The sequence below is a fragment of the Dermacentor albipictus genome, chromosome 1, assembly GCF_038994185.2.
Source record: "Dermacentor albipictus isolate Rhodes 1998 colony chromosome 1, USDA_Dalb.pri_finalv2, whole genome shotgun sequence".
NCBI lineage: Eukaryota > Metazoa > Arthropoda > Arachnida > Ixodida > Ixodidae > Dermacentor > Dermacentor albipictus.
In genome coordinates this window covers 281490729-281518451 of record NC_091821.1, presented here as the reverse complement: position 1 = coordinate 281518451, position 27723 = coordinate 281490729, and the positions used below count along the sequence as shown (strand labels likewise).

At 43.1% G+C, this 27723-nt stretch overlaps 1 protein-coding gene across 4 annotated transcripts in view; it reads right to left on the bottom strand.

Annotated features, from left to right (window-relative positions):
• The window catches only part of Vps8 (vacuolar protein sorting 8), a 962017-nt gene that overhangs the window by 645359 nt on the left and 288935 nt on the right, over positions 1 to 27723 (bottom strand). For all 4 annotated transcript variants that reach the window (XM_070531351.1, XM_070531354.1, XM_070531353.1 and 1 more), the window contains exon 14: positions 5929 to 6012. In XM_070531351.1, coding sequence (XP_070387452.1) covers positions 5929 to 6012 — 84 coding nt within the window. The remainder of the gene's footprint in view (positions 1 to 5928; positions 6013 to 27723) is intronic.

The following is a 27723-nucleotide window of genomic DNA, read 5'->3' as shown; positions in this document are numbered from 1 at the left end:
CTTATATTTTTGTTGTAGCGCAAGCTGAACGACAGGAACAACAGAAACCACCGTGCTTGAGCTACAACAAAATAGAAGATGCCATACCAACAAGCCCATACAGCTGCCCTCATTGGCATCAGGCCCTGCATTAATGTATTTTGCTGTGAACACTCATATAATGTGCAATGTTACTCCTTCTGTGGCACTACCCTAGCTCTTGCCGATTCTTAGTACTATTTCCCATACTATTTGCAAAGAAAAATTGAATATGTAACTAGAAACCACCTACCAAGCTCATTCTTAAATCTTTATTTGCAGTGCCGTTATCTAATGTTGTAGGTCTTACTTAGAGCGTTTCAGCAAGTTTTCTGCCTCTTAGTCTCTAAATGTGCTTGTGTTGTGTGTCAAGGCAAAAATTTCCGTACTGTCACCTCAGTTGTTCATCAGCCTGCAGGAAGTGACAGAGATGTATTGTGCGGTTGAGGCCACATGCACATTTATGTTTGGGTGTACAAGAAGGTTTCAATTTTCTATAATGTGAGTACGACTCCACCAAACAATATTTCGTTTGCCCCAGTGCGCAATGTTAGCATTTGATAGACAAGGCGGACACTACTCTGCGTAAATAAAAGAGTGGAATAGAGTTCACTTGCAAGTTACCTTAGATTCGAATAACCATGGTTATATGTAACTTGCATGGTTACCATGCACACTGCTGTACTCTGCAAGCCGCAGTCCCTCGCTTTGTAAGCACAATTTGAAAACTGGGGTAGTTGCCCTTTTAATCTTGCAGCACATGCATTTCAGACAATCTGTGCAATTTATTGAAAAAATACCTGATGAACAGCTAGTCAGCATGCGCTCTCCCACTTCAGCGTTGGAAAAAGTATCACAGTAAAAAAAAAAAAGCACGGCCTAAATTACATTGATAAGCACAATTTGGGGATCCAATTACCCAGTGTGACTGCGAGCGACTTGAAAAGAACCTTTCTGTGCTTCATCCTGTGTGCAACCAAAAAGCCGTACCCTGTATTTCCAGTAATCACTTACGCGAGAAAAGTAACACATTTACATTCAAGATGAACATCACTTATTACCGTGGTTGACTGAACATAATATTTGCATTTTGTCTGAACTTTTACAGAATTTTTTACATGCTTGTTGTAATTGTGCCATAAGGTTCCACGCTTTCGCACTGGAAAATGATGCCCCCTATCTTGTTGCACCCTTAGTGACAGAAGCGGAAACTATGAAAAAGAAAGAAACCAATTCCCGCACGTCATCAAGACACCTCTCTATTCTTCCCCTACGGTCCAGACTAATAAAAGGAAGGGGTTTTGTGTACTGAACCTGACCGTTAAGCAAAGTGAAATAGTTAAGCAATGTTGGATGGATGGATGGATGCTATGAGGGTCCCCTTTGAAACGGGGTGGTGGGTTGCACCACCAAGCTCTTGATCTTATTTTGCCTAATGCCCTACCTATCTTCAAAAAAAAAAGAAAAAAGAAAAGAAACAGACACACAGAATTCCCAGCATCAAACTTTCTGAGCCACTATCGGGAACTTTTTGTACACCTCCACTGTTTGCAGTCACCTTACTTTTCTGCCACAGAAACCTCCAATTGCTTTTCTAGGTATACTTTGTGGCGCAAAATACATTTCTTGAAAAGGGACACAAGAAAGGAAGACAGTGAATCGTGTGTTCACCGCTATCGTTGTGTCTTGAGTGTAGCCTAATTTTCTGGGCACAGGTTGCCCATAAAGAGTTAGTTTTGCCGTTCACAGCTTTGCTAGTGTTGTTTATTGTCACTACCACGTAACTATAAAGAGTAAACTCCCAGTTGTACGAACGTCGGTTTATTGAATATTTCAGAATAACAAACTTTTTAAAAATCCCCGGCAGTTTTCTTATAGATACGATGCAAAAATGTTTCACTTAAATGAACTTCGGAACAGTCAATATTTCAGTTTAATGAACTTGCTCAGGACCAAGGCTTGCACTCCACTGCACTGCAGGCTTAACCGATGCTTGCCCTCATCAAACCGCCACTCCAGCGGCAATGTAACGTCATCGGCTCTACAGTGCCCCTGGGACAAAGCGGCGGCGCGGAAAATGAATGGCAACGAGGCATGGCCTCCAAGATTGTCCGCACAAAACGAGCAAGCATGTAATCTCGGAGACCATGAGCAAAGTAAAATCGCTGGCGCTTACAACGCCGCCAGAGCAAAGCGGCAATCTGTCACACCACAAACCACGTGGTGTGTGTTTTTTTCAGACCGGCTAGTCGTAGCATGGTCGTCGTCTCTCTCTTTCCAGTCTCATCGGTTCCGCATGCGCACACAAACGACCCATGTGGTGCGTTTTTCATTGATATGTACAAATTCCATTTCACACATTTCTAACACTATGGATGCCATGTCTTTTGCTCCATGAATTGCACTTCAAACTTTTGACTCTGTATGCCACGTCTTATGTTGGTCTAGTGAATATTTGGTTTAGTGAACTTTCAGTTAAGTGAACTATTTCCTTCGGTCCCTTGAAGTTCACTCAAGTGAGAGTTCACTGTAACATGCTAATTTCAACTGATATAGCCTATATGTCGTGGAGACAGGTTTGTGTGAGGCTCACCCTGCAAGTGCATTCAAGAAAGGACACGACGCTCCTTCATACCATGACGCAGAGGGGGCTACGGCCGGCTTCATCAATACGGCGCAGAGAAGGCGGCACCACAGACAGATCATCGACAAACGCGTGTTTATTAACCCCGAATGCCACACAGTGTGACAGTCACGGATTAAGGGCAAAGGCTCACCGCAAGACAAGACCGATAGAGTACATGCACCTGTTGTACTGAGCATGACATCCTGCAATACACTCATGTCATGCCATGCACATTAGGACGATTTTGAATAGGTGCCGCAAAAGTTCTGCAGACAAAAAAAAAAAGTGGCAGTGCCACTGCACGTGCGCGAGACACAAATAGGGTTTTGTGTTTGCATCAACGATGCTACTCCACTGAAATAGCGCAGTGATCTAAGCTCAATGCAAAAGTTTTGCGTCAATGAACATGGCGGCACCCATCGAGGTGCTGACTCTCACGGTGTACGACATTCGACCTCATTCACTAATACCATTCTTAACTATGCACCACGTGCAATTCTGATCGCAGCAGCTCTTTTGCAAAGTCCCGCTATCACCCATAAACATTCAAAAAGCCTACCGTTAATCCTAAAATGTGACATCCTCCTACGGCAAACTCAGCGGTACCATGCTGGTGGGTTCGATGAACACTGAAATAAAACGCCCGTAAGATGGTACTACAACGTACATCTGACAAGAGAAAAATGCGCAAATGATGAGCTGGATGACTCCGACAGGCCCACAGAGTTTCTCACTATATAGGACGGGCCTCTGCTTCCTTTTATGATGATGATACGACGATGATACGACGATGATACGGTGTGTGCTGTTGGTTTTGATTGCAGTTTTGCTATCTGCGAAGCATCAATGGAAGGAGGGTTTCGCTCTTATACATGCTTTCGCACAGGCTTGGCGCAATTTTTTGTAAAAATGCAGTTTGGCACAGGATGGCGCAAAGGGACTGTTCTCAGCACAGTTTGGCACAATTGGCGGAGCTGTTACACCACTGTACATGTAACTGTTAGGTGCGCATGATTCAACATAACAGTTAGGCAAAAATGAAGCAAATTTCCTTACTGCCACATTCAATATAAAGATCAGAAAGTTACCTAGAGTGTGTCACTCAAGGAGCCAGACATTTCCAGCTAAATTGCATCCAAATTGAGCTCAAAATTATATTCAGCAATGGGTATTCTTAGTCGTCAATGCTGCAACTGTGTGTTGTTTTGGAATTAAATATGAATATGCTCGATTACAGCAATTTGATATTATAGTAACACATGCAGCGACCATTACAACTAGAGAAGTACTTTCTTTGCACTGCCATTCTCCAAGGTATGCACAAATGCCAACAAGCTTCCAAGATTACCTTTTAACCCTTAAAGGGTCAATTACATAAATATACGGCGCCGCAAACAAGTCCAAAAATGGTCGATGCCGTATATTTATGGTGCCATCTGTACGTTTAAAAAGCGCACCAATTTGCTATAGTTTTCTTTTCTGTCATGTGCTGCCACTATGTGGGAATACAGGGAATTTTTTTTCGCGCCTCCCTCTCTCGGTTTTCGTTACATGGTTTGTTTTAGAGCTAGTTTGCTCCCGCGCGTCTATATACTACGGCTCGCGCATTGGCTTGCGGGCGGGCGGGCGGAGGTTTGGGTTTTGTTCTGTGAGCGGTTTCGGCTTCTTGCGCTTGCAACACTGATGGCTATCTCGTTACTAATCGCCCAAAGAGTGACCGCCTGTCAATTCAATTCAATTCAATTATAGGGTTTTACGTGCCAAAACCACTTTCTGATTATGAGGCACGCCGTAGTGGAGGACTCCGGAAATTTCGACCACCTAGGGTTCTTTAACGTGCACCTAAATCTAAGCACATGGGTGTTCTTGGATTTTGCCCCCATCGAAATGCGGCTGCCGTGGCCGGGATTCGATCCCATGACCTCGTGCTCAGCAGACAAACACTATAGTCACTGAACAACCATGGCGGGTAGCGACCGCCTGTCTCTCACTCGTTTAGTGCTCACAGGGGCGCACATAGGAAGGATGCCGCTGTGCATGTGTTTCCGCTGCATTTTTTTTTATTTTTTTATTTTTGAGACTCGTGAAAACTAATTGCCTCTGATTGGCAATAAGATGAAGATTAGCGGAAGTGTGTCACACATTTTGCTTTTTTGACGGGCACACAACCACACAGTTTTCTTGAGTGCATGCACCTATGCAATTCTATCACGCTATGGATGTACATATTAGTGTAAGAGCAGGAACATTTGAGTGTTGCAAAATATTCTCGCGTGCGCATTTCAGCCTTGAACTATGTGTAAAACAATGCATCAAATTTTTAATTCTTACAAGTTTATTTCTTTTTTTATTGTTGTTATTCATGAATGAAGAGTACATATATATCAACTCAAAATATTTTTTTTTCATTTTACGGTCACCCTAAAAATATTACGGTAAATTTTTTTCGAAATAAGTCCCGAAGAAGAATTGGAATCTGCAATAAAAAAAAAATCGACCCTGGGCGGTCACATATGGCGAAAAAAATCGACTCAAAGGGTTAAACCTTCATTCTGCTAATGACGACCATATATGCTTCAAAGAAACTTGGTTGTTTGTTTAAAGCATGATTCATAATGGGCAGTATTATGACAACTTGAAACTGTATCAAATACTGTGATGCCAACATTGTTTTATAATGATGGTCAAAGAAGCTATTATTCCATATTTGATTCAATTCGATTTCGGCGCTATTTGATTCGGTCTCAAAAATTACTGCTCGCACACCTACACTCCGAACAAGAGTCGCCCGTTTGGTTCGACATTACACGAAGCAAAGCATTAGTTTTGGCCCTCACTTGTCATCATCCACCATGTTTACATGGGCAAGACCAAAGGGCTTCGTTAAGTGTATGTGCAACAGAAGGGTGTGCTTTATTTTCCAAACTTCTCAGTGCACAGATTTTTAAACGAATTCAAATTTTCTCTTAATGTCGCTTTTATTTTCAGGATTATTCTTAGAAATAACTAAAAGTGAGTGGCAGATAATGCCCTTCATCATTGTACATTGCCTTCTGTACAATGGCAGTAGTCAAGTGAATGCGCCAACACAGTAGTGTCACGAAACTCAAAAACCAGCCAAGCTGGTACTACAGGTCTGACCTGGAAAAAGCGTTAAGAGCTTAGATGCATTCCACACTTTTAAAGATATAGAACCTGCTTGAATATAAGGGACCCCCATCTGAAAGCCATAAAAGCGCAATCATTAACTGCAATGAAAAAAACAAAATAATTACTGCACTTACCTCAAGTTCTTCTTGTGATCTTACATCAAGCACGTGCAGATTCTCTGATGTATCTAAGGCCGCCAATGTTCGAGAGTTCAGCCACTGGGTAGAAGAAATAAATAAAAAGAAACAACGCAATCAAATACGGTGAAGCATTGCCAAGGTGAACTTTGGTACCCATTTCCGCAGTCATGTTTACTCAATCTCTCCTTACAAACCATTTGTAAGTATGCACTTTCGACAATGAAAATTTCTTCTTGCCCTGCAATCATTTTTTAAACATAGGTGCAACATATATTGCTTGAACACAGTAGACATGCCACCTCTGTTAATTTAGTCATGCCAAAGTGAACTTGTAACACATGCACACTTTAATTTGTCTAAATTTATCACTGCATACAACAATCTTAACTTGAGTTCTTGAACAGCAATTTTTTCTTTCTATAGACACGTGCACTTTAGTATATCAACCCTAAATTACAAAGCCTGAATGAATGCAAACAGGTAAGTATTATGCAAAGAAAACAATGGTACAACAGACACTTTAATGGCATTTCCGCATGAAAAGTAAAACCACTTCTAAAGGTATTCCAACCTCAAAATGCAGAAAATTAGTGCAAAAAGAAAAGCAGGGGAGATTAACAAGTTCTTTTTCCAAATTATTAGTCAATGCTTTGATAATTTGTTTGTCTACAGTCATTATGAACAATGAAGATACTTCACCCTTGTGTTTTTGTAAAACAGTGGCAACACCAACAATGTTGACGCCTTTTTTTATTTCTTTTCTGTTATATGACAAAAGAGAAATAGCTAGTAATTAGAGACTGAAATATACAAGCCTTACTTGTAGAGGCTTGTAAGACACGAAAGTTGATGGGGAGCCCGGAGTGATGGAAAATGATTGGTGTGGAATACAGCAGGTTAACCCTCACTAGTACAATTTGCAACAGGCATAAAGAGAGTGAAAGAAGTGGAGGGGAAGGCGAGTCATCGTCGGTCAACTACTGCTGCGCATGTGTCAATAACATTAAACAATATAAAAGAAACCATAACATGGTGGACACAGGCCAAACTGCTTAACTTCTAAGGAACTTAAGTTCTTCATCACAAAGTGCTATGGAAGGGGAACTAACACAGGTGGCTCCTAACTGACACATTGAAAATGCCTCAAAGATTTCTCTGGCCATCTGATTGCTGTGCCTTTTCAACACATGTGTGTCGTCAAGGAGTGGAGAACAGCCACACTTGGCACAATGAACAGCCAGATTACTGCCAGTCTTAATCTTGACACAGTGCGCATGCTCACGCAAACATTCATTGATACAGCGTCCTGTTTGCCCTATGTAAGTGCAGCCGCAAGAGGTGGGAATGGAATACACTACATAGGTACTGCAATCTACAGGCTTGACGACATGTTGCTTATTGCACGGTCCAGGTGTTCTCCGGTTTTCGTTTATTTATTTATTTATTTATTTATTTTTTGCACATCCTTCCCAACTTGTTAGGCGCAGTGAACACGACCTTTATGCCAGCCCGACCTGCGGCTTTCTCGATGCGATGGGACACACCATGCATATACGGGATCGCAACAGTCTTGGTTAATACATCACCCGCTTCATGCTGTTTCTTGGGGGAACAAGCCTCTTGCAATAAAACTTCCAAGGATGACAGCAGTTGTTCAGGATAGCCACTTGTGTTAAGCCGCTGGACTTGATTGGAGAGGCTGCTGGACATCGAGTGGTGGCAAGAGCGAACGACCGCCCCATCACCAAAATTCTTAACCATTCAAAAACCCGTCTCCTCATCTGACAAGTCGACGGAAGGGGCGCTAACACACGTATCACTATTCCTACAGATAGCCTGAGCTTTAGTAATCTCTCGCACATCTTTATCTGAGTGCTTCGCAAGAACACAGCAGGATCCATAGACCGGCGCACAGCTGCATTCCTGACAGTGAGTTCACAGATGACTGTATTGCTTATTTCTCCCGTTTAGACTATGTTCTCGTAACCGGTCATTAAGACACCTTCCTGTCTGTCCGATGTATTTTTTTTTTTCCCCACAGGACAGCGGAAGCTTGTAAACAACAGCTTCTATGCAACCCACTGGTGCTTTACGATGATTCACAGAGCATTCGACAGCTGGCTTATGATACGGGTCCGTTAACCGACATATTTTTGCAAGTTTTTCTGGCGCTGAAAAGACCACCTTTGTATTCACAAGGCTAGCCATTTTTTAAGCCTATGTGCCGTTTTTTGCAGATAGGCCACTAGTGCTACCTTCCCTCTGCGTTCCGTCCATTGATTTGCCACGTCCCGAGCTGTGCTGTCTGACAAGCATAAATTTAGCAGCCCTTCTAAGACCAAAACCTGCACTGACTCTAGAAACCCTGTTGCTGACAACCTTCCCAACTGATCCATAAGACTCGTATAGATCTTATGGTGGCAAGATTTCTTTAATGCATTTCCAAAGCACAAGTTGGCATTGCTCCTCTTGACGAGCTTCGAGTGGGCGGGCTGCCCTGGGTTTATACTCCCAACACGTGTGCCGTTCCATGAACTCGAGCTGAATATCTAAGAAACGCAGCATGTTATCAGTTTGCTCCTCAAGCGTGAGAGTAAGTGGCCTAAGGCCTGCAGAAAAAACTTCGTAAAGCTTGTCTACTGTAGAATGTGCATCTGGTTCGAAAACGACTAGATAGTCATCAACGTACCTCACAACTTTAACCACCCTGCATTCCGACAAAATATGCGACAGGTTTTTGTTATGGTGGGCTAGTAAATGTCACTTAGTATAGGTGCCAAACATGAACTGATGCAGACACCCTGCTTTTGAATGAATATTTAGTCATTCCATGCTACATACGTCGAGTGAAGGTAGCAATTAAGCATCTAAAAAAGCCTGAACCAATAAACCGGCTGAATTTTGAAATGCAACCACGCCATACACGTCGATGCACTCTTCTACGCATGCTATTAGTTTCTTTTGAGGCAAGGAGCAGTAAAAGTCCTTTATGTCAAAGGAGCAAGCTGATATGCTTTTGCCAGAATTTTCTTTCAGGAAATCTATGATTTTTTCAGAGCTTTTAACCAAAAATGGGTTGTCAATATGAATAATTTTGAGTTTTTCCCTCAAGAAAAGAGCAAACTTTTTTTGCCATGACCCTGCTTCTGAAACTATTATCTTTAATGGGCCCTTGGGCTTATGCGTCTTCACACTAAACATGATATTTATGTATTCATGATACTACATCTAGCCCTGGGAGTGTTAGCCAATGCCACTCAGGGCCACGGTGGGCAGATGTGGAACATCCTTTACTGCCCGATGGCGTCACGTAACACATGAACTAGGAGAACAGGCACGTGGCTAAAAGAAACCCTCGTATGCTATACCTAATAACATCACATCTGCCAGATTCTAGACCCTTGATATGAATGAATGAGAGAAGAATAGAAACCGAAGAGCTCGATTTTTGTTAATCATGACCACATAAAGCCAACAGACAAAGAAGCCATGGAAAGCATGGGAGAAATTAGGTCAGGTTGAAATTGTAGAAAATAATCAAAAGAGAAATGAAGATAGATGAAAAGATAACTTGGCGCCGATGGGAGCTGAACCTACAACCTCCGCATCCCGAGCTCCCAACAGCAACCGGTTATTTTCCATTTTCATTTCCCTTTTTTTTTTCATTATTTTATACATTTCAATTTCACCAGAGTTAATTTCCCCTATGCTTTCTGTGGCACCCGCCGTGGTTGCTCAGTGGCTATGGTGTTGGGCTGCTGAGCACGAGGTCGCGGGATCGAATCCCGGCCATGGCGGCCGCATTTCGATGGGGGCGAAATGCGAAAACACCCGTGTGCTTAGATTTAGGTGCACGTTAAAGAACCCCAGGTGGTCAAAATTTCCGGAGTCCTCCACTACGGCGTGCCTCATAATCAGAAAGTGGTTTTGGCACGTAAAACCCCAAATATTATTATTATGCTTTCTGTGGCTTCATTGTCTGTTAGCTTTATGTCGCAATGTATGATTATGCTATGTGCACTTCTTTTTTTCAAGAAAATTGGGCCGGAAACTGCCTCGGGGTGTCTACCAAGTTCACATTTTCAATTTCCCTGAGTTTTCCAGGTTTTCTCTGAGCGACACAGAACTTTATTTTATGTCAAGACAGGCTGACACCATGTCGCCCAATGCTGTCACACTCAAGTAAGCATTTAAAAAAAAAAGAACTTAATTCAGTTTGAATAGCAAGGAGTAGTGTTTATCTTATTCAAAATAGAAAACTGAAGGTAGGGGATAATAAATGCACAGAAAATAAGATAGCTACAAAAAAGAAAAATGATAAAGTCCATTGTAAATCGAGTCGAACATTTTCAAACACAAATAAAAAGAGATGCATACAGAAGCAAATATTTTCAAAAATCAGCTATTTCTATCAAGTGATAGCAAGATCATAGGTATTAGGCTCGAATCTTGCCACAAGTGAGATTTTCTCAGCAGTTGAAAAGTCAACCTCAACTGTCATCACATGCTTTTAGCCCATGTACATTGCTTCCGTTTTGTGTTTCACTGCTTTCAATAGTTTATTTTGGTTTGGATGAGGGTCATCTGCATCTTTGCGTCAGCCAACACTTCGCTTTTTGAGCTTAAGCTCCTTCAAATAAGAGGCGGCACAGTTCTTTCCTGATCATTCCTCAATGCGAAGGTCATTGCTGTTCTTGTCATCGTTCTGCCACAGCGTTTGCCCCAGAGACCATTTGAAGCACCTTCTTGGTCAGTTGTACAGTCAATGTCCGATTTTTCGTACTCCTTAAGGGCCACAAAAACATCCAAAAAATCAAATCGGGCAGTCCGAAAAAATGAATGCATGTCTTTTACGGCCCTTAAGGGCTCAAATCCTCACAGGCACGTGCGATAAAGCTCTGAAGGCCTGCTAGTACACTTACTAGGCATATCAGTGCTCTTACTGTGACAGGAGATGGCAGCTAGACACATGCATAATTATGGAATATGTACTGAGTCGGCCGTGACAATTGTCCTTTCCCACACTGGTTAAGCTTCGCCGCAATACTTCACGTACGCTTCTTTGCGTAATATCCCAATGCTGAAGCAAAGCTGCCTTTTGGAAACCAGCATTGTGCAATGCGCCCTGCTTTCTAAGCTTCGAAGCCAATCGCGAGGATTACAGAGGCGGAGTCGGTGCCATTACTGACAACGGCAAATTCTTTCAATGAAAAACACGGCACCCAACGGCAAGAACCTTAATAGCGAACGTCGAAGCAGCTAAGCCTAGCGTTGCCGCAGTGGCGGCTATGGCTGCCAGCGGATCTGTGTGCAAGAGCACCGATTCAAGGCGGCCAAGTAATCAAAACAGCAGCGATGGGGGCTTTGATTAATGCTGTTTCCGACCTACGATCACGGCAAAAAAAGTCTGAAAAATCGGGCAGCGAAGGGTTCTTGCGATAGCGAAGGGTTCATGCGTCCAAAATTACAGACGTTCTTATATATTGACACTAAGGGGCATGTGGTGGACCCGCGAGATCGTCCGCATTATCGGGCATTTCACAAAAAAACGGCCGTCCGGAAAATCGGTCGACTGTACACTGGCAACTCCTCCAGCCGACAACACGGCGTCAAAGACAATTCTTTACTATTCCTCTCTTTTACATGAGCCAGCAATAGGGTGACTTTTGTTCCCTTTCAATAAAATGACAGCTAATTTTCGTCGATTGAAGCACAAATTTCCCTAAGTTTTCCCTGATTTTTTCCAGACTATTCAAAATCCCTGAGAATTTCCGGTTTTCTTGGTTGGTAGACACCCTGCTGCCAGCATGGCGCAATTGAATACAAAACCAAAACCGCATCCACAGCATTTGTATGCTTTACCACATAGCACGAATGCACTGCAGCGAAGCTGACATTAAATATTGTGGAGTGAAGCTGATTTTAGAAAACCGGTCGCCATTGTACAACACATATTACACCTTTTCCCATTTTTCTTGCTAAAAAGTTGGGTGCACATTGGATTTGTATTTTTTTAGGAGCATTAGTGTCATTTTTATGTTAGTTTTACACTTTGAACACATAGAAAGTGGGCGTAAATTTAATTCAGGGGAATGTTGAACTCTGGCTAATACTGTCAAATGAATCAGTGCTGTGTTTTGGCATTTTTTTCTGCATCTTGTTTAATTCTACCCACCTGATAAATCGATCAGTATCGTTGGTCCAATCATTGTCTAATTAGGTCTAATTAGGACTTATCAGGTGGGTAGAATCAAAGCGGCAGCAGTTGCGGTCTAAGTCTGCGCTTGCTAAACCATTCTTCCACGTTTCGCAGAATTTCTACGGCCCTGGGCTATCATCTGCTGGTGAAGCTGTTTGCTGCGCCATATTGCACGTAAGTGTGAGCGCTGCTCCTCCAGGTGTGCCCAAGCCCCGCTACATGGTGACGGGATCACATCCAGAGCACCTGTGCCAGACCATTTGTGGCCTTAAAAGCTTCCATTGGATGGACACCAGCATCAAAGCGGCAGCGGTTGCGGTCCAAGTGTGCGCTTGCTAAACCATTCTTCCACGTTTCACAGATTGGTACTTATTTCCCCTTGAGATAGCATAAGAGTATTTGTTACCGCAATTGCTGCTGCTGCTGCTGTATTGGTGTTTCTTACTCTATTGTTTTTCAAGTTGCTCTTCCGTTATGCCTACCAATGCTGAGTTGGCCAAGCGACTCGATGATCTCGAGGCGCAATTTCAAGATAGATTACAAAAGCTGGTCGAGAAACTTGTTTCCGACGTGAAAGGGAAGCTGCAGGAAGCTGGACTGGATAACAGCATCCTCCGTACCCAAGTTTCTGGCATGGATGGCAGTCTGACCATGCTAAATGAAATTGTCGAGAACACGCGTACCCAGCAAGCTGAGTTATTGGCATCAAACAAGGCTCTGAAATCAGAAAATGAAGCCCTTAAAAGAAGGCTAGCCGAGATGGAACAATATTCCAGAATCAACAATGTTGAGATCAAAGAAATACCATTTACAAAGGATGAAGACTGCATTTCTATTGTAACTGCCATTGCCGATAAGGCGGCATGCTTTCTTCCTCCAGTAAAGATCGGGATAGTGCATCGTGTGCCCACTAAATCAGGTCATCAAAGTATTATTGCCAGGTTTTGCTCTCTAAAAAAACTATTTTCTGGCAAAGGCTCGCAAGGTCAGGATGGATACCGGCAGTCTTGGTTTCGCTGGAGAGAACGCGGGGGCCATCTTCATTAACAAACACCTTACACCTGACAACAAGAGGCTGTTTGCTTAGGCCTTAGCGCTCAAGAAAGAAAAAGGATGGCATTTCCTCTGGACTAAAAATTGTGCACGCAATCAGTGCACGCAAGTCCGAAGACAGCCGAGTTCACCGCATTAACTGTGAAGTGGACCTCTCTGTTATCTCTTAACCTAAATTAACCTTAACCTAAATTTGTCCTCAACAGACCCTTCATGGCTTCATACTTTATACCACCTGAACTAGATTCTTATCTTAAACCTTCTTGCCGATCCTTCGTACATCTTAATGCATGCAGCTTACGGAAACGTTTTGATGACATTTATAATTCCCTATCATCGCGTCAACATCACTTCTCAATCATATGTGTAAGTGAAACCTGGCTTAGCGAGGCTGATAACAACTTGTACTCTTTTTCATCTTATACACCAGAATACTGTCACCAGAGTGACAGCAGTCACGGTGGCGTAGCTGTTTTCATCTCATCATAGTTAGAATATTCCAGGCGTCGGGAGTTAACAATTAAATAAATTGCAAATCAGTATGGATTGAGCTGAATGCATCATTTCTCGATATTGATGCCAAAAATTTAGTGGTTGGTTCTATTTAATTATCGCCTTCCGTCATATTATATTATATACTATATATATATATACTGTTACATGTAGAAAGACACAGACAAAAGAGGCTATTTACAGGCTATTTACACTTCACTGGAGCCAGAGTGCCAGGCCGACATTCGCTCGCACCAAAGGCACCGACCCACTTCGTCGTCGTTCTCGCGGCGGCTCGTCTCTTGGGTATTGTAATATCGTAATACTACCCCCCGGCAGTTAAAGCGCCGTCACGGTGCTTGGAGATCCAAGGCGCATGGAGAGTTGTAGGGCTTGAGTCAGGCAACGTGGACAATGTCACTGGTTGTCACAGCGGAGGACGTACTGGGCGCGGCGAGAACAATTTCATAGGTGACATCGGTCACTTGGCGGAGCACGCAATATGGGCCTGTATAACAGGAAAGCAGTTTCTCACAAAGGCCAACTTTACGCGATAGTGACCAAAGCCACACGAGGGTGCCGGGCACAAAATGGACATCACGGTAACAGAGGTCGTAGAGTTGCTTCTGTTTACTTTGAGACACTTGTAGACGAACGCGCACCAGTTGACGAGCATGGTCAGCACGGGCGCTTCCATCACAGGCATTAGCGCTAGTTGAAGCTGTGGTGGACGGAAGCAGTGTCTAGTAGTAGCTTGGTTCTCAGCCATACAAGAGGTAAAATGGGGAAAAGCCAGCAGTTTCGAGACGGGAAGAGTTGTACGCAAAGGTAATGTAAGGCAGAGCCAGGTCCCAGTCACGGTGGTCGTCCGAAACGTATTTCAATCATCATCATCATCATCATCAGCCTGGTTACGCTCACTGCAGGGCAAAGGCCTCTCCCATACTTCTCCAACAACCCCGGTCATGTACTAATTGTGGCCATGCCATCCCTGCAAACTTCTTAATCTCATCCGTCCACCTAACTTTCTGCCGTCCCCTGCTACGCTTCCCTTCCCTTGGGATCCAGTCCATAACCCTTAATGACCATCGGTTATCTTCCCTCCTCATTACATGTCCTGCCTATGCCCATTTCTTTTCTTGATTTCAACTAAGATGTCATTTACCCGCGTTTGTTCCCTCACCCAATCTGCTCTTTTCTTATCCCTTAACGTTACACCTATCATTCTTCTTTCCATAGCTCGTTGCGTCGTCCTCAATTTGAGTAGAACCGTTTTCGTAAGCCTCCAGGTTTCTCCCCGTACGTGAGTACTGCTAAGACGCAGCTATCATATACTTTTCTCTTGAGGGATAATGGCAACCTGCTGTTCATGATCTGAGAATGCCTGCCAAACGCACCCCAGCCAATTCTTATTCTTCTGCTTATTTCCGTCTCATGATCCAGATCCGCCGTTACTACCTGCCCTAAGTAGATGTATTCCCTTACGACTTCCAGTGCCTCGCTGCCTATTGTAAATTGCTGCTCTCTTCTGAGACTGTTCAACATTACTTTAGTTTTCTGCAGATTAATTTTTAGACCCACTCTTCTGCTTTGCCTCTCCAGGTCAGTGAGCATGCATTGCAATTGGTCCCCTGAGTTACTAAGCAAGGCGATATCATCAGCGAATCGCAAGTTACTAAGGTATTCTCCATTACCTTTTATCCCCAATTCTTCCCAATCCAGGTCTCTGAATACCTCCTGTAAACACGCTGTGAATAGCATTGGAGAAATCGTATCTCCCTGCCTGACTCCTTTCTTTATTGAAATTTTGTTGCTTGCTTTATGGAGGACTACGGTGGCCGTGGAGGCGCTATAGATATCTTTCAGTATTTTTACATACGGCTCGTCTACACCCTGGTTCCGTAATGTCTCCATGACTGCTGAGTTTTCGACTGAATCAAACGCTTTCTCGTAATCATTGAATGCTATATATAAGGGTTGGTTATATTTCGCACATTTCCCTATCACCTGATTGATAATGTGAATATGGTCTATAGTTGAGTAGCCTTTATATAATCCTTCCTGGTTCTTCGGTTAACGGAAGTCTAAGGTGTTCCTGATTCTATTTGCAATTACCTTAGTAAATATTTTGTTGGCAACGGGCAGTAAGCTGATCGGTCTAATTTTTCAGGTCTTTGGCATCCCCTTTCTTATGAATTAGGATTATGTTAGCGTTCTTCCAAGATTCCGGTATGCTCAAAGTCATGAGGCATTGCGTGTAGAGGGTGGCCAGTTTTTTTAGAACAATCTGCCCACCATCCTTCAACAAATCTGCTGCTACCTGATCCTCCCCAGCTAGCTGCCTTCTTCCTTTGCATAGCTCCCAAGGCTTTCTTTACTTCTTCCGACGTTACTTCTAGGATTTCAAATTCCTCTAGACTATTCTCTCTTCCATTATCGTCGTGGGGGCCACTGGTACTGTATAAATCTCTATAGAACTCCTCAGCCACTTGAACGATCTCATCCATATTAGTAATGATATTGCCGGCTTTGTCTCTTAACGCGCACATCTGATTCTTGCCAATTCCTAGTTTCTTCTTCACTGTTTTTAGGCTTCCTCCGTTCCTGAGAGCATGTTCAATTCTATCCATATTATACTTCCTTATGTCAGCTGTCTTACGCTTGTTGATTAACTTCGAAAGTTCTGCCAGTTCTATTCTAGCTGTAGGGTTAGAGGCTTTCATACATTGGCGTTTCTTGATCAGATCTTTCGTCTCCTGCGATAGTTTGCTGGTATCCTGCCTAACGGAGTTACCACCGACTTCCATTGCACACTCCTTAATGATGGCCACAAGATTGTCGTGCATTGCTTCAACACTAAGGTCCTCTTCCTGAGTTAAAGCCGAATACCCGTTCTGTAGCTTGATCTGGAATTCCTCTATTTTCCCTCTTACTGCTAACTTATTATTCGGCTTCTTATGCACCAGTTTCTTCCGTTCCCTCCTCAGGTCTAGGCTAATTCGAGTTCTTACCATCCTGTGGTCACTGCAGCGCACCTTGCCGAGCACGTCCACATCTTGTATGATGACGGGGTTAGCGCAGAGTATGAAGTCTATTTCATTTCTAGTCTCGCCGTTCGGGCTGCTCCACGTCCACTTTCGGCTATCCCGCTTGCGGAAGAAGGTATTCATCATCCTCATATTATTCTGTTCCGCAAACTCTACTAATAACTCTCCCCTGCTATTCCTAGTGCCTATGCCATATTCCCCCACTGCCTTGTCTCCAGCCTGCTTCTTGCCTACCTTGGCATTAAAGTCGCCCATCAGTATAGTGTATCAGTATAGTATAGTGCCGATTCCACGTCTTCATAGAAGCTTTCGACTTCCTGGTCAATATGACTGTATGTAGGGGCGTAGACCTCTACGACCTTCATTTTGTACATCTTATTAAGTTTCACAACAAGACCTGCCACCCTCTCGTTAATGCTATAGAATTCCTGTATGTTACCAGCTATATTCTTATTAATCAGGAATCCAACTCCTAGTTCTCTTCTCTCCGCTAAGCCCCAGTAGCACAGGACGTGCCCGCCTTTTAGCACTGTATATGCTTCTTTTGGCCTCCTAACTTCACTAAGCCCTATTATATCCCATTTACTGCCCTCTAATTCCTCCAATAGCACTGCTAGACTCGCCTCACTAGATAACATTCTAGCGTTAAACGTTGCCAGGTTCATATTCCAATGGCGGCCTGTCAGGTGTATTTCGATAGCATATCGGTAAGTGTGCGGTTCAAACACTCAGTGAGGCCGCTCGTTTAAGGGTGGTAGGAGGTGGTAAATTTATGCTGTATGGAGCAGGCCCGCATGATGTCGTCAATGGCCTTGGCCAAAAACGTACGGCCACGGTCTGTTAGAAATTGATGCGGAGCACCATGCATCAAAACGATATCATGTCTATTCGCAACATCAGTTGCGCAACTGGTCGGAAGAGCGCGGGTTACGGCGTAGCGGATCGCATAGTCAGCCGCGACTGCTACCCACTTGTTTCCTGATGTAGATTCTGGAAATGGGCCGAGAACGTCTAAGCCAACACAATGGAAGGGTTCGGCAGGGATGTCGAGCCGCTGCAGGTAACCAGACGGGAGCTGCGAAGGCTTCTTGCGTCGTTGGCAAAGTTCACAAGTGGCGATGTAACGTCGTACGGAGCCGGCCAGAAAAAACGGCGACGTACACGGTCATAGGTTCAAGATACGCCGAGGTGTCCTGCCATTGGTGCATCGTGAAGCTCTTCTAGAATGGTTGAGCGGAGGTGTTTAGGTATGACAAGTAGGAACTCAGAGCGGACCGGATGAAGGTTACGATGGTACAGAGTACCGTCGCGGAGGACGAAGAGGTGTAGAGTAGCATCGGAGGGAGAGTGCTCAAAACTGTCAATGAGTGCTCTGATGTAGGCGTCACGATGTTGCTCGTCGGCGAAATGAAGCAGCTGTGATACAGAGAATACGCAAGCAGCACTGGTAATATTGGAGGAGTCAGAGTCGTCAACAGGGTAACGCAACAAGCTGTCAGCATCTTGGTGCGGGCGGCCAGACTTGTACACCATGGAATATGAAAATTCTTGTAGCCTCAAAGCCCATCGACCAAGCCGTAGGATCTGTAGGATCTTTTAACGAAGAGAGCCAGCAGAGAGCATGATGGTCAGTGACTACGAAAAAAGGGCGACCGTAAAGGCAAGGAGGATACTTCGCAACCGCCCAGACTGCAGCAAGGCATTCTCGTTCTGTAATGGAATAGTTGCGTGCCGATGGTGCTAGGAGGCGGCTTGCATAAGCAATAACGTGATCCTGGCCATGCTGACGCTGGGCTAAGACGGCACCTACGCCATGACCGCTGGTATCTGTACGCAATTCTGTAGGGGCATCAGGGTCGAAGTGGGCGAGAAAGGGTGGTGAGGTTAGAAGAGTGACGGCGGCCTCTCCAGTGCCCCACAAAATTGTACGCCTTTCTTCAAAAGATTCGTGAGGGGTCTAGCAATTGTCGCAAAATCTGGAACAAAATGACGAAAGTACGAGCATAGTCCTACAAAACTTCGGATGTCTGCGGCTGTCTTCGGAACTGGAAAGTCTCGGACAGCACGAGTTTTGTCGGGATCAGGCTGTACTCCGGAAGCGTCAACGAGATGGCCCAGAAGCATAATTTGACGGTGGCCAAAACAGCATTTGGACGAGTTAAGTTGCAGCTTTGCCTTTCGAAATACATCAAGTATAGTTGTTTGATGCTCAAGGTGAGTGTCGAACGTTAGCAAGAAGACAATGACGTCGTCGAGGTAGCAGAGGCATGTGGACCATTTGAAACCTTGGAGCAAGGAGTCCATCATACGCTCAAAGGTGGCAGGGGCGTTGCATAATCCAAACGGCATTACTTTAAATTGGTATAGGCCATCAGGCGTGATGAACATGTTTTTTTTCTCTGTCCATATTGTCAACAGCAGTCTGCCAGTATCCAGATCGAAGATCAATAGAAGAGAAATAGCTGGAACCGTGGAGGCAGTCAAGGGCATCGTCTATACGTGGGAGCGGGTAGACATCCTTCTTAATAATGTTGTTGAGATCACGGTAGTCTACACAGAAGCGCCATGTGCCGTCCTTCTTCTAAACCGACATCACAGGTGATGCCCAGGGACTCGTAGAAGGTTCAATAATGTTTTTATCTAACATTTTGTTCACTTCACTGTGAATTACTCGGCATTCCGAGGCAGAAACTCAATACGGTTGTCGGTGAATACGCGCAGCATCGCTAGTAAGAATCCGATGCTTGACCGCGTGCACCGGCCTAAAAGGCGATCGTCGAAGTCGAAAATATCTTGGTAGGACGATAATACTTGGCAAAGGTCTTCAGCCTGGGCAGAGGACAGTTCCGTCGGGTAGGACGATAATACTTGGCAAAGGTCTTCAGCCTGGGCAGAGGACAGGTCCGTCGCAGCCATTTTCTTTATGTTGGAATCGGCGCCTGAGGCTGGCGCGAGGGGCCAGCGAAGCTCGCCAGAACCATCGGTTTATAATGCTGCCACATGATGGTCGCCGAGACAATCAACATTTGCAATTTGCTTAACCAATCCAAAGTTAAAGATAGGTATGCGAGTGCGGTTCACAGTAATAGTGAGTATAGTGTGAGGCACAGTAACGTCATAATGTAGTGGAATGTCGGGCAGAGGAGTGACGAGGTACTCGCCATCAGGAAATGGTGGGGAAGACAACAGTTCAATAAAGGCTATTGACTTTGGTGGAAAGCGAAGAAAGCCGGTGGGGCGTAAACGACACTGGGGGGGCGTCAGAAGGTTCTGCGAGAATCGGCAACTCAAGGCGAAGGGTACTGGCAGAGCAGTCAATAAGGGCAGAATGCGCGGAGAAGAAGTCGAGGCCGAGAATTAGGTCGTGGGGGCAATGAGCAATCACGGTGAAGAGTACAGGAGTGTGGCGGCCGGTGATGCTGACGCGTGCCGTACACACGCCGATGATAGGCACAGTACCGCCATCCACAACGCGGACCTCCAGAACCTTCAGAAGCTGCAGTGCCTAGTTTTCCGGCTGGGTCCGGGAGGCGATAGGCGGCGAAGAGAAGCGGCGGGGTTGGGGCGAACGAGACTAATGGCGTCGAGGTGAGGGCGAGCAGCTGTAGCGAAAATTCGGAGCAGGGGCATCAGTGGCAGTGGGTTCATGGCGGGTGGCACAGGGAACAGAAGCTCCAAAGGTGCGGGAATTTGTGGCGGCGTATGTCCGAGAAGCCGGTGGCCATCAGTTGCGGCAGTGACGAGCGATGTGGCTGATGCGACAGCAGTGGAAGCAGATTGGTCGGTCATCAGGGGTACGCCATTCAGACGGGTTGCGGCGAGATGTGGCTGAAAAGGACTGTCGGGGATGAGGAGGGCCGGTACAGAACTGGGAAACGCTGGGTTGAGATGTTGAACACACGGAGTTCAGACCCATGTTCTCAAATTCCTGTTTGACTACGGCCTGAATCATGGCAATCGTGGTTGCTGGCAGATCGGGAGGCGTCGCGGAGAAAGCTGGCAAACAGGCGGCCTCGAGCTTGCAGCGAACAATACGGGTGACGTCGTCACAGGTGGTGGCCTGACGCGGTCGACCCTCACATGTCGACGTAGCAGCAGTGTTGAGTAGCCGCGTGATGTGGTGTGTGATACAGCGGCTCTTAGCTTGTTCAAGGCGACGGCATTCTTTAATGATGGCGTCGATTGTCTAGACGTTGCCGAAAACAAGCAAATTGAAAGCGTCGTCGGCGATGCCTTTTAGAATGTTTGACACTTTATCAGCTTCAGACATAACATCGTTAGCTTTGCGGCATAGAGCCAAGACGTCGAGGATGTATGAAACGTACGGCTCTGTAGATGTCTGAACGCGAGACATAAGAGCCTTTCTCGCGGCAACCTTGCGGCCATTGGGGTCTCAGAACAGTTCCCGTAGCTTTTCTTTGAAAGAGTCCCAACTGCTGATCTCGTCGTCATGTGTCTGGTACAACATGCGTGGGGTGCTGCCGAGATAAAAGATGACGTTGGCAAGCACAATGTTATTAGCGAAGCTCCCCGTCCCACCTGTTATTAGCACTGGCATGTTCATATAGCTTGATCCATTCGTCAATGCCCTGTCCCTCCGGGCCAGAGAAAACACCAGGGTCGCGATGTTGGGCGACCGTGACGATTGCAGCAGTCGGACCAGCCGAAGCCATTGCAAGGGCGGGCTCGTCACCGGGAAGCATGGTGACAAGCTCGATGCACCGACCACTCCGGAGTTCCGTGGCGAGGACGGGGATCACTCACCTCCACCAGAATGTTACGTGTAGAAAGACACAGACGAAAGAGGCTATTTACAGGCTATTTACACTTGACTGGAGCCAGAGCGCCAGGCCGACATTCGCTCGCGCCAAAGGCACCGACCCACTTCGTTGTCGTTCTCGCGGGGCTTGTCTCTTGGGTATCGTAATAATATATTATATATATTATATTATATATATTATATTATATTGGTCGCCTTCGTCATCGATTAATGACTTTTGTTTAGAACTAAACCATGTTTTGCCCACTCTATCGCTAAAACATAAAAACATCATTATTATGGGTGACATCAATATTAACTTTTTAGATGTTCACAGTTCATCATAGACTACTTATACAGATACCTTGAACGGACATGGCCTCGAATCACTTGTAACTGTACCTACTCAACGGAATATTAATGGTCCGGATACACTACTTGACCACGCATTGTCGAAACTCATGATTACTACCGCATCTAATGTCATTAAGTTTGATTAACTGATCATTATCCAAAATTTGTGCGTATAAATTGCAATATGATTATTCAGGACATGCATGTTAAAAGAAAAAAATATCGACAAAACTTCATTTGTTACAAAAATCGCCAATGTTAATTGGAACCCGCTAATGTTGCAAAAAAATCCAGTAATTGCCTTTGAATTGTTCTGTAATCTAATTTCTAACACTGCTTCCGAATTAACCACAATAACCACGAATAAGAAAAGGTTCGCTTTACCTCGTTGTGTGTGGATGACTGACAATCTTCTCAAATGCGTGCACAGACAAGATAATCTTTATTAAAAAACAAAAAAGAGCCATTTAATTTGACCCTGGTGACTCCTTACAAGTGCTACTCAAATATTTTGAGTAGGCTTCTTAAAAACGCTAAATAAGAGTATTATGAAAAGGAAATTCACCATGCTGGCAACAATTCTAAAAAAAGAGTGGAAAATTATCGAGTTTTTAAATAGAACATCGCCAAACATAGCCAAACCCCGCCATAGCTGCTATTGAAGTTGGTGAACAAACCCTTAATAATCCTTTAGCCATTGCTAACACCTTTCTCGATTCATTTTGACCCGGCCAGCCACATCTCTCAGTTCACATCTACAAGGCTTATCATCATTTGCCACACAGTTTTTTTCTCTGTCCAGTTTCCTCAGAAGTGCACATGACCTGCCCTGAAAGCTGAAAAAACATGGGAGCTGGTTTAGATAACTTTAACTCATCTCACGTAAAGCTTATAGCTCATCTTATCAGTGACACACTCTCACACATAATAAATCTAATTTTCAAAACTGGCATCTTTCCTAGCTTCTTAAAGATCGCCACCCGTTTTCAAAACGGGTAGCAAAAATTTGTTATTAAACTACCGCCCTATATCTATTTTATCATTTTTCACAAGATAATTTCATAGTACATTTAACTAACTGTTTCACAAAGTTCAATATTTTGTCATCTAATCTATTTGGCTTTTGATCTGGTTACTCAATTGAATTAGCGCTCATTTCTTTAACTGATCATCTTAAAACAGCTACTGACTCAGGTAAATTGGCTGGTACTTTGTTTATCGATTTTTCTAAAGGTTTCGATTCATTAAATCATGGCATAACTTTTGCTAAACTAAACGCTGTTGGCATATGTGGTCCAGCACTTTCCTTAATTCGCAGTTATTTACATGATTGAAAACGCGTCTCTATTTCTGATACTCATTCTCATACAAAACTAACATAGGGGTTCCACAAGGCTCAATACTAGGACCAATTTTATTTCTTGTGTGCATTAATGCCCTTCCAGAACACATTAAACATTCCATTTGTATTTTATATACTGATGACACAACAACTTATTCTTCTAACACATGTTTGGAATCGCTAATATCTTACCTTAATGCTGATGCGGCTAAAATCGTTAATTGGTACAGAGATAATATGCTCAATAATAATGCTACTAAATCGAAATTTGTAATTTTTTCATCCCTGCAAAAAAGTGGACAGCAGAAGCCATGCATTAACATTGGTCTGACTTCACGTCAGGCTGTTCACCATGCAACATATCTTGGAGTAGAACTCGAATATCATTTGAAGTTTACAACTCACATATCTTTATTAACCCATAAAGCGGCATATGGCATCAGAATACTAATCAAAGTATAATCAATCTGGGAAGATATGTATAGTGAAAGTAAGGCATATGACATTTTTTTAGAGAAAGTGCTTCACCCCTATAACCGTCCTTTTCCACTCGTGCCTATAAAAAAGCACAGGAGGATAAGAGTGGATTACTCCGGTATTATACAGACGTATAAACAGGAAAAACTGGCTGTTAGCTCGTTTCATAAAAATGAAAGATCCGGTTCATTTCACAGAGATTAAAAATTCCGTAAGAACTAAATTTCAGATCTTAAGAGAGCAAAATCAACTTACTATGACAAAAAATTTTCCACAGTCATGAATAGTCCTAAATTATTATGGCAAACAGCTAGCATCATCATAAAAGGTGGCAAAGCCCACATTCCGCCGGATTTTTACATTGACAGTAAAATATTTTCAGGTGTACCACTTGCAAACAAGTTTAACGAACATTTTCTTAATGCAGGCTCGCGAAACTACTCACGAATGACCCAAGCGTTAATGCCTATCGATTCATATGTTCGTTCCACTAATAGTAATTCACTGTTTCTAATACCTACATCGGAGCAAGAAGTAAGCATTGTAAAGGCAATGAAGGATGGGTGCTCGCCAGGAAATTACGATATTAGTGCGTGCCCTATCAAGGACGTACTTCCATTTCTTGTGGGTCCTCTAGTATATCTTCGTAATCTCACATTAGAGACTGGTATATTCCCTGATAAAATGATAGTTGCATGCGTAACCTTAATATTCAAAGGAGGAGGAAAAAATTATCTGAATAATTACAGACCTATTTGTGTTTTGCCCCTCTTTTCTAAAATTCCCGAACACATACTATACACGAGGTTAAACAAATTTTTTAATGCTCAAAATATAATATGTAAACGACAATATGGATTTCAGGCTAGAAAATGAATGGAGACAGCACTGCTATTTATAAAGGACCGTATTTTGGAAAACTTTGAACAGTAACTATATACACTGGGCATTTTTCTTGACTTTCGAAAAGCCTTTGATTCTATTAAACATGAAATTCCAATGGAAAAACTGGCAAACTATGGTATCAAAGGAATAGCACATGAGCTGGTAGACAGTTATCTGACAGGAAGAAAACAATACACTAGTATGAATCACTTTCTGTCAGGTATAGGAATAATCAGGTACGGTGTGCCACAAGAATCAGAATAAGAATTGTTTTATAATGACATAAGTATATACAGAAAGAGGTCCCGTAGTTAGAAACTGAAATGGGACCTCCTGTGCATGATTACTAGAATTAATAAAACAACAATGGCAACATGTGAAATTTCCGATAATAAAGATTTTAGGAGACAAGGCATAAATGAACTGAAAAGCAGCAAATGAATGTATTAAGCAATAACAAAGCTTTGGATTAAACGAAACAAGGCAAAACTACAAAAAATAGCTAAAGAAGAAAAAAAAGAAGTTAAAAAATGCTAGAGACATATAGAGAAACAAAGTGAAAGTTAAAAATATAACACATAGTACACTCAAATGGGAAAGTCGGAGGAAGCTAAAAGAAAATACTTAAGTTCTGTACGAAACCTGTGAGCTTTGAACAATTTTAAATGAATGGTAATGTGTTCCACAGAGATAAAGCTGAAAAATGTAATGACTGCTTACCACAGTTGGTGCGAACGATGGGTAAAATGAAGTTCATATTTCTTGCAAATCTAGTATTATTTACATTAGTAAGGGATGTCTTTGGTATGATGGTTACTGGAATATCATTGATTAATGCTCTAAAAATAAATATGGCCAGGTTATAGTTAACAAGATCGGTCACATTCAAAATATTATGTGCATGTAACAGCTGATTTGTGTTAATGCTACGAGGTGAAAATGTTATTAGTCAAATAGCTCAATTCTGAATGACTTGCAATGAAGTTAGGTGACCGTTATAAGTGTTTCCCCATGACTCAATGTTATAGTTCATATGAGAATGAACAAAAGCACAATAAAGCGACTTGAGAGTTGAAAAAATATGGTCGTGCTTTGATTAAAACGCATATTCTGTATGCCATTTTCTTTTTCACATTAGCTATGTGAAGGTGGAATTTAAGATGACGAACAAATTTCACACCTAAATAGATGCAATGATCGACTGCATTGATTAGGTGATTGTTGATGGAAATATACTGAAGGAGCTCAGGCAATCGCTGATGTTAGGCAAGGACGACAAAAGTGGTCTTATTAGGGTTAATCTGCAGCTTGTTAAGTTGACACCATGTGGAAAGTTTCACGAGATCTTCGTTTAGCTTACGTGTTAGCATTGATATACAATTGTTAGAACTAAATATAGTAGTATCATCAGCGTAAAGAATACACTTCGATGAGGAGAGGCAACTAGGCAGATCATTAATATAAATTAGGAAAAGTAGAGGACCTAATATGGACTCCTGTGGTACACCAATGTTAGCAGCAGCTTCTTTAGAGTAGTACCCAGAAATGTTAATGATTTGTTTTCTATCTTGTAAGTAACTGCGGATTAGAAGTAAAGGGGGACCAGTTATTCCAATGGCCTCAAGTCTAGCACAAAGAATTGTATGCTTAAGTGTGTCAAAGGCCTTGGATAGATCAATGAATATTGACGCTGCAAAACTACCATCGTCAATTGCTTTTTTAAGATAATCAGTAAGGTAAATAGGTGCTAGATTAGTTGAAAAGCCATAACGAAAGCCAAACTGATAAGGGGAAAGAATACTGAATTTATCTAAATATTTTGTCAGACGCTTTTCGATAAGTTTTTCAAAAATGGAAGAATGCAAATGGGTCTATAATTCTGTGCAAGTGTGTGATCACCGTTTTTGAAAACTGGAATGACTCAACCGCATTTAAGTTCACGTGGAAAAACACTGCTTAGGATCTATTTTTGGGCCTTTGTTATTTGTTTTATACATTAATGATCTCGTTAACATCCCCGAACACCTGATATCATCCTTTACGTGGATGACACTAATGTCTTCTTTTCTGGTCCAAATCTAGCCTCACTTGAACAGCATGCCAGTTGGCTGAGTCAGCTACAGATCTGGTTAAATAGCAACGAACTTGACTTAAATATAAAGAAAACACAATATATTATTTTCCACCCCAAAAACAAGCCCTTGAATCATCATGTCCAACTACAGATCTACAATACCAATCTATTGCCAACAAATTCTTGCCGCTTCCTGGGCGTCTGTTTCAAATATGACTTAACATGGATGGATCATGTGGATCGGGTTCGCCTGAAAGCATCTAGGTCTACTGGTTTGTTGCAACGAGTAAAATATCTTTTACCTCTGCGTTTGAGAAAGCAGATTTATTTTTCCGTAGTTCACTCCTATTTTATTTGCTGTCAGCTAGCTTGGGGCACATGTAACAAATCAGATTCAAACTGCCTTTTCTTGCTTCAGTTCAGGGCGTTGAAGATGGTATCCCGTTTCGCACCTATTACCAAAGAATTCCTGTACGACACAGTTAAGGTACTGCTGTACTATCAACTTCACAGTTTCTCATTCGCTGCACTTATTTTTCATAACATCAATCATGATTTTACATCCTTCTCCACTAAGTGCTTAAACAGGAACCTTACCCATAACTTGCGCACTGTATCTATGGTTTGGTCGAAGTCACGCTCAAATTATAATACTCAGATCATAGACAACCAAATAGTTACGCTCTGTAACACATATCCTTTATGATCAATTGCATAAAGGATTGCAAAACCCTTTCTCAATTTAAGAAAAGAATGAAATTGATGCTTTCTTCTCCTGCCTCTTTGGCTTAGAATTGTACCTTTCTCTTGTCTTGAGCAAAAGCAATTTGAATGATTTTCTACATCATTGTTTCCGTGAGTTAGAATGATGTAATCAATGTATAATGTCAAATCATAGGATAATTTCTCATATGTAAAACAGCATGTATTGCTGAATGTTCACTGACTGCTTTGATCTCTCAATGTAGTGCACTATTATGTCATGCCGACCTGCTGTCATGATGTGTGGTCCCGAGGTGAAGGCACTGTCAGGAGGCATTGTTGCCTCCTTTTGCCGCGCCTCATGGACATCCTGTACCATCTATGTATGTCCAAATCAACTGAATT